This window comes from Oryzias latipes, chromosome 21 (assembly GCF_002234675.1).
Source record: "Oryzias latipes chromosome 21, ASM223467v1".
In the NCBI taxonomy this organism is placed as follows: domain Eukaryota; kingdom Metazoa; phylum Chordata; class Actinopteri; order Beloniformes; family Adrianichthyidae; genus Oryzias; species Oryzias latipes.
Window position 1 is genome coordinate 11,755,072 of NC_019879.2, and position 8,210 is coordinate 11,763,281.

An 8,210-nucleotide genomic window follows, 5' to 3' on the forward strand; every position below is an offset into this window, starting at 1 on the left:
ACAAAAAGCAACATGATCGCTCTAAAAGAATAAGTGAAACCGCGAAAGATGAACTGCAATGTAGAAAGGGAAGACTGTCTTCTGTTTTATATAAAAGGGATTTTTAGAGGGTTTCAGATCGGGGCACAGACTGCAGAAGGGAGACTAAAATATCCCGTTCTATCTGGCTCTCGATCGCGTGGCCAGATTTAAAAAAAATCATGTGTCTCTGTTATTGTTCAGGGGCCAAACATGGGGACGGAATAGAACAGACAGTTGGGGCCTGAGAGCCAGACCTTATGGCTAAAGAAGCCTGTCTGCTAATACATTCAAGAGGCATCCTTGGAAGGAAGTGACTCACCAAAGCTGTTTGTCCTGTTTCTTTTGCATTCAACAATGCTGAATTCCCAAATTCCATAAAGTAGAGTGTCCAACTTGTGGACGAGTGTCCACCCTGAGACTGGAAAGTCATGAGTTCAAATCCATGGTTGAATCATACCAAAGACTCTCAAAATGAGACCCTGTGCCTCCCTGCTTGACATTCAGCACAAAGAGGTTGGATGGGGGGGGGTTAAACCCCTAAATGGTTCTGGAGCACTACTGTGTTTGCAGCTCACTGCTCCTCAGGGGGATGGGTCAAATGTGGGGAATAAAAGTTCACACACCATAGTGTGTGAAAGCTAATGGGACTTCATGCTAAATAACTGATTTGTCCTTTAATGTGCAGCTTCAGCTGTTGGTATTGACAATCTCACCACGTTTAAGAACATGCTAAACATGGGTTCTTAACCCTTGTGCTATCTTAGATGACCCCACCCTTCCATTGACGTGTTATTCCTACCATGAGGTAGGTGGAGAGGATTTCATGTAATCCATGGACACCAGTGAAGATCACAAATCATTGAAGAAAAAAGGTTCAGAGCACTGTCTAGTGGGTCTAGATGACCCAACTCCCAACGTTAAAGTGCCTAGGATAGCACGAGGGTTACACATGCATTTAACCTTTGGTGTTCACACTGGACAAGCAGGGAGGGGCTTCATTTTCTTCTGCTACTGCGCATGTCCACCGCCTACAGTTAGAAGAGGTTTGGTGTGAAGCGTCAAAGCTGTGCAAATCTGGTGAATCTTGCTCCAGGCTTTTTCTTTCACAGCTCTATTTCAATAAATGAAAGACTTGGTGTCCTACAATTCCAGCTGGACACAAACCGCAATATTAATTTCTCCTTCATGATGCAGTTTTTAACAGTTGGCACTACAGTGAATTCAAAGAGACTCCATCCATACGTCACTACCAAATCCGAGTCCCTGATTGGTCAGAGTTTAACATAGCGTAACTTTCAATGCGAGTTAACAAAAGTGCTTAACAAAAATTTGCATAGCGACACGTGAAGGCAAGAGTTTTGAAAACGGAAGCCCATTTACACACTCCTACATAGACTGTTCATTGGATGAGGCTGCTTGAACGCGCGTTGCTGAGGCGATGTGAACGTAGCTTGAGGCTTCTGGAGGACATTCACATATGCGGTTTGATCAAAGATACTTTCTAGCTTTCCAGCATCCTATGTGACACTCCAGGCAAGGTATTCTGGGTATTGCTGGAGAAAAACAATTCCCACTCAATGGATAACTGATTATTATCATGATTTCAGAACTCCAGTATGACTACCAGGAACCCGAATGAAGAGAAGAAAGATTTGCTTTACCAAGAAAATGTTATTGTTTAATTTTACCTTTCAGGTTTTAGATGTTTTAAATACATATATTGTTTTCCAGTTTTGTAAAAATCCACCTTATTCCAGTCATTGTGTTAAATTTACATCTGACTGTTGTGTCAGTACTTTACTATTTACATAATAGAAAAATATATTTCACATAAAGTGATACATTTACACATTGATGGTAAAAAAAACCAAAAAAAAACAATTATATATCCATTATTAAAAGCCTTGTTTTAAATACTCCACCAGCTCAGGTTCTGATGGAGGAGTCTGTGCGATGACAGATGTTCCAGGAACTCTTTAAGTTTCAATGGGGATCCTGAGCCCTCCTGCAGTCTGAGAGCATGCTGACCCTGACCGGACATGGTGTTTTCAGGTGGAGTGTTTGCATGGTGCTGGCTTTGTCAGCAGGGAAAGGTGAGCTCTAAGTGCTCAAGGAGAGGTGGGGTGGGTCCAGCCATCCAGATTCTCCTTATATGCCTTTAGGATAGCCTGTGTGTCACATGCCTAAGAAGAGACAGAGATATTCAGTATACTTCAAAAGAACTGCTGCTGATATCCTGAAGAGCTGTCTTGGTTTTCTTGTAAACATGGTTGTATGAATGTACATGCTTATTCTCAGGTGCTAATGCGGGAGCAGGGCAGCAGATACGTGGCTTCTGACTTCTTCAGACAGATGTCCTTTCAGGCCCCAAACGTCAGGACAAAGCCGGCTGTGTATGCTGCGTTTTTACTCCCACTCTTTTCTCATTCCATTCCTGACATTTACAGTTTCCCTCAGTTGGAATTTAAGCTCCGGTTCTCACCAGCACACTGTCTCCAAGCTGCAATGCATGTGGACTCTGCCTGGTGCTGCAATGCTTCACATTCTGCAAGTGTTCTGCTACTTTTTACAAATGCGGATATTGGAAACATTTTGCTGCACTGTTCAAACACAGCCTCCCTCCAGCAGAAGCTATGAGACTTGATGATCCTTGAAGCTGCTTCCTGACTCATGTTTCCTGGAATGCTGAAACGTTTGGCTCCACTGTCACTTTATGAATGATTGTTGACATACAGAGCAAAAGGCCAGCAGAGAATCACCCCAAGCATGGTAGTACACTGCCCAATTCATTATGACAATCTTACTTTGCAATGTCTTGTCGAGGTCTGCAATGAAATCCTCCAACTCTTTGGTGTCACCCAGTTTAGCTGTAAAAACACAAACACTAATGAATCAATATGACACTTTGAATTTCAAAAAATAATGGGATTTATGGTTTATATAAACTCCTTAATTTCCTGAGTATTAGATACATTTGTAAGGAACTTGAGTTTTGACAAAAATAACTTATAGGTCTACCATAGAGCAGTTTTTAGTTTGCTAGTAGGTAAACTGATTGGATATTTTCATTAGAAAAGAAAAAAATTACACACATTATTATAAATACACACATTTAACAATGAAAAAAGCTGTAATTTAATATATGTGCACCAAACTGTTTGTATCAGTTGTATATGTTTGAAAAACTGAATTCCTTCCCAAAAAGGTTTTGTAATTACTTTAAAACTGGGCTCCATCTGAAAATAAAGTGACCATTTTTGACTTCCAAAAGGGGCATGAAAGTAAAAGTAACTTTCAATTAAAATTAAAGAATGATTTATGGTTTAAATCCAGACTATATTTTAGTCCGGTTAGAATTACAGACCCACTCAGATTATCTTTTGATCTATTCTTAAAGTGTTCCCGGAGGACTTTTAATTATGATTTCACTGTTTAAATCAATTAACCTGTGTCATTTTTAGGACATAGTTTCTGCAGAGCAGCAGTTCATCAGAAATTTACCTCTGAGCTGTGGTGTGACCCTGCCCCCGCTTCCTGTTATCCATCTGTTTAAACTTTCTCCAGCTAGCTTACAGCCCCTCACACATCCCCAAAAAATATTAGTGGTGCAACAAAAATGGCGAGCAATATCAGAGCCATCCAGTCGTACAGTTTAGATCCAAAGTCCGGCTCAGACGAGGAAAACAAAGACGTATATGGATCTGTTTGTCTGTAAATGGATGCATCAGAATGGAACAGAGCTGATTGTAGCTTCTACGTCTCACCTACAAGCTCTTTCCAATGGTATTTTATCGTCCGCTCCTGATTCACAACAACGTGAAATAAATACTCAGAAAAATACATTTTAATTTGAATTTTGTTATATATGTTCTCCATCATGGAAAAAATGCTACAAGAACATGTTAAAAGACCAAAAATACAATTTTTCATCAGAGTGGGTTTTTAATTCTACGATTTATAGATTGGAATCATATTTTGAATGACAACATAAGGAACATTGCAGCCTTGTGACTCCTACTTTCTTATTTGTGCATTAAACATAAAGCTGATGAATCTATGATAAAAATTATGGACATGATAGTAGACCTAATAAAATAAAAAGATACTCTCTGAAATCAGGAGATGCAGCAAAGTTTTAAGGCTTTGTCTATTTCGGCCTACTCTCCTTTTAAAAAATGTTTTAGTTGATAGATTTCTATAAAATACCCATATTGAATTTTTTTTAATTATGCGGGGTATAAATGACATTTTATAATAAAATTGGTTCAATATTTTATGAAAAAAACTGAAATATACCGTATATTTATAGGAGGGATTATAAATATATGTTGTTATTGGGTCTAAAGGTGATGGAGCTTACGTTTGGGCGACATCAGAGGGGGGGAGGTGGTGGCTGGAGACAGCGGGGTGGGAGAGTTCAGCCTCTCGTCGCTGAAGCTAAAGCTGTTTCTGTGCAGCGACTCGGCACCTGCCGCAAACAAAGGAGCAGTTTAGGCGATTTAGAAGCTTCTGGTAAAATGTCAATCAAAAAAACGTGCAGACATCTTCCCTGTGTTTGTGGTCATGTTTGGCACATGTCACCACATCTCCACATGCATGGCATATTCACACTTCTACTTGAAGACACAAAGTTGTTGTTTTTTGGCTTAAACATAAAGAGTAAACTGTCTTTTTTCAAAAATAAATAGTTTATAACTTTAGACAGAGTTTCACATGATGTCCTTTCAAAATAAAAGGTACCCAGCGTCACTTAGTATTACCTGAGGCAGTGAAATGTCAGCTGTGATTTAATAAAAACTGTTTATTTTATCATTTGTGGTGCATCTGAGCAACAAATGTGTAAATCTATCGAACAAAAATTAAATCAGAGTTAATTATGTGACCCGTACCATATTGTTTGAATCATAAGGCGCATATAAAAGCCTTACATTTGTTAAAAATAGAAATTTAATTCAGTGCACGTTAATCCTGGTTGTGCTCACTGACCTCCAATTGATTTTCTGTGGTACACGGAGCACAAAAATCTGTCAAAATGTTTCCGTTTAACTTGTGATGTTCTGTCCTTCAACAGTTTGAGAATGGGTTGAATTAGAATCAGAATCAGAATCTTTTATTATCATCATGCAGTGCACAACAAAATTATTTTCAAGCAGCTCTTTTCAATAAATAACTATACAAGTAAGAGAGAGTGCACAGGAAAATAGGAATGATTATTGCACAAAGATTTAAAGTGCAGCCGGAGCATGATGGGGGGTAGATGGACTTCACAGCTCTGGGGAAGAAGCTGTTTCTCAGTCTATTGGTGTGAGTTCTGATGCTCCTTTATCTCTTTCCAGAGGGAAGAGGTACACACAGTTGGTGTCCCGGGTGAGTGGGGTCTGCAGCTATACGACCAGCCTTCCGTCTGACTCGGATGTCGTTCTCTGAGTTGAGTTGTGGGAGAGGCCCTCCCACAATCTCCTGTGGGGTTTTCACCACCCAGGCCAGGTCCTACCTGTCTTGAGTGGTGCAGCATCCGTACCACACCGTGGCAGTCAAACAGAAGATGCTTTCTATGGTGGCTCTGTAGAAGTTTCCTAGTAGTTGCGTTGAGAGTCCAGTCCTCTTAAGCTTCATGAGGAAGAAGAATCTCTGTTGAGCCTTCTTCACATGGTGGGATGTGTGCAGCGACCAGGTGAGGCCTGAAGTGATGTGGATCCCCAGGAACTTGATGTGGTCCACCCGCTCCACCGCCTCACCATGAATGAGGAGAGGGGTGTGTACCACCTTATCCTCATTCCTTCTGAAGTCCACAATAACCGCCTTGGCCTTGGTGGTGTTCAGGAAAAGGTTGTTATCGGCACAACGTCCTGTTAGGTGCTGGACCTCCTCTCTGTAGGGAGTCTCATCATTGTTGCCATCATGGGACCTACTACGGTGGTGTCATCAGTGTGCTCTACAACCATGTTTGTGGGATGGATAGCAGAGCAGTCATGGGTGAACAGAGTAAAAAGGGCTGGGCTGAGGACACACCCCTGTGGTGTTCCTGTGCTCAGGATCAGTGTGGATGATGTGGAGTGCCTGATTCTCACCACTTGAGGCCTGTTGGTGAGAAAGTCCCTGATCCAGAAGCACAGAGAGGCAGGCAGTCCCAGGTTGTGAAATTTCAGCGTCAGCTTGTCTGGGATCACAGTGTTGAAGGCTGAACGGAGGTTTACAAACAGCATCCTAACGTAGGTGTTAGTATGTTCCAGGTGGGACAGGGCCACATGTAGGGCTAATAAAGTTTGAGTTAGTTTACTTTCGTTTTTTACTTTAGAATTACTTTCGAAAATTACAACCGTTCTGTTTTTCGTTAACCAGAGAGCCACAATGGAGGGGTCAAAGAGCCCTAACCCTAAGCCATCGGTATCAGACTTGAACTATCTTATGCTTGTATTCATCACTGTCTCTGTAACAGTGACACACAAACTCTATATGTTTGTTCTTTACTTGCCAACCCTTCCCCTATTAGTCCATCCATCCATCAGGGTGGGACACAATAGGTCACCTGGGTGTTGGACAGCTCTTTTCATTAAAGACCGCACAAATCATGCTGGAATGTGATCCTCGCTGCTTCCCTGTTTGTCGCCATTATAGCTATAGAAGTAACATCTATCAACAGGTCAAATGAGCATCAGTGACTCAACTTCCAAAGGCTTGTGCTAGTTTTACATTCACTTGTTACATTACTGTCATAAGTCTGTAAGAAATGCTTTTAGCTCCAGTTAAAGGGAGGTTACAATAAAATTTGCCCATTAATGATAATGTCAGACATGAGAAAATTACTGTTACCATATGTTACGTCATAGAACTGAATCGTGGGGAAAATTGATCTTTGTGTCCGTACTACAGACATTTTCATACATTTCAGTTGAAAGAGTCAAACACGACTTACGCTGAATTTAATGTATCGAATTTTTTTTATTTACATTATATTAAGCCAAGTTCCATGACCAGGGTTTGGGCCTCAGAGCAGAGCAGGCACCCGCCTTCGACTGCCACCCAAACCACATTTCACCAGCCCCTTTTGAGGTCTCCTGTGGGTGGTGGGCCCATGGGAGATATTAGAGATATCATATCTGCATCTTCTTTTACTTCTCATTTTCTAATCAATTCATGATTAATCATCTAACGTTGGATACATCAATGAATAAGATCAATCAATTTTGTTTGTCTTCTTGAATATTCTTTGTTTTGATTGCTAGAAATAAACCAATTTCCAATCCGATTCAATCCAATCCAAAATAATGGGCAAAGGAAAAGGAAATGAGCATGCGCTTCAGACAGACAGGTGCAGCACCTGTCTGAAGCTCTGAGAGCCCGAAGGTCCGGTTCTACCAGAGCGCAGGTACCGGGTGCGCGCGCACTCACTCTCCGAGTCGCTGAAGCCGCTGTCGCTGACGCTCGCGCTGCTCCTCCTCTTCATCGTGCGCAGGTGTTCGTCGTACCTGAAGTGACGCTTCTCCACGGGGGACGTGAAGTCCTCGATCACGGCGTCGAACTCGCACAGCACGTCGCTCAGATCGTCCTCGTCTGCAACTTTCGCTGCAATATAGAGCAGATAATCTGGTAATATTTATAATCCTCCATAAACCGGTTCTGATCCGGATTTCTAGCAACCCGGTTCCTGTCATCAAGGCACCTTGAGCTTTCTGCTTCGGGGACTTCATGCTGCTTCGGTTCGCTTGAAGAAGATCTGTGTGTTCCTCCGTCCGAGCCTTTGCCCTCCTCTGAGCCTCCGGCCAGAGAAAAAGCGCTTCTGGAAGAGGGAGGGAGGGGTCACGAGCTCCTGCCACACCTCCCTCCACAAACTACTTTACCAAACACATCAGAAATTCACAGCCAGTCCAAAAAGTTTTCATGTTGAAGTTTTTTTGTTTTTTTTTTACTACCCATAATTTAAAGCAATATGCATGTTCCAATTGAAAATGCAATTTGATCATGCATTTTACAAATGGAATTGTCTATTAATAATGGCTGAATTATGGGTTTAAAAAACTTCTATATTGTAACCTTTTTTATTTTTTCAATTTTTTCTTTTATTATTTATGTACAATTACTAAAAACTGAACATTAATTGGAAGCTGTGCCTTGTAACGTGTATGTGCTGCTATCTGCAGGTCCCATTTGTACAGCAGAGGTCCGTTAGATTTATCTCAGCCACCAGC

The 8,210-nt window shown here is 41.4% G+C and overlaps 1 protein-coding gene across 2 annotated transcripts; it reads right to left on the reverse strand.

Moving 5' to 3' along the window:
- Positions 1-1,672: 1,672 nt before the first annotated feature.
- rgcc (regulator of cell cycle) lies at positions 1,673-7,811 on the reverse strand. 2 transcript variants are annotated; one of them, XM_004081599.3, is made up of 5 exons: positions 7,685-7,811; positions 7,414-7,587; positions 4,382-4,489; positions 2,826-2,888; positions 1,673-2,204 (listed from the first exon to the last, which is right to left on the reverse strand). In XM_004081599.3, exons 1-5 carry the CDS (start codon positions 7,710-7,712, stop codon positions 2,197-2,199), a joined length of 381 nt encoding a protein of 126 aa, XP_004081647.1. In that variant the 5' UTR covers positions 7,713-7,811; the 3' UTR covers positions 1,673-2,196. The 2 variants fall into 2 exon arrangements, with proteins under 2 accessions (XP_004081647.1, XP_011487755.1); XM_011489453.3 differs by having other exon boundaries at positions 7,414-7,608; positions 7,685-7,807.
- Between the last annotated feature and the right edge of the window lie 399 nt (positions 7,812-8,210).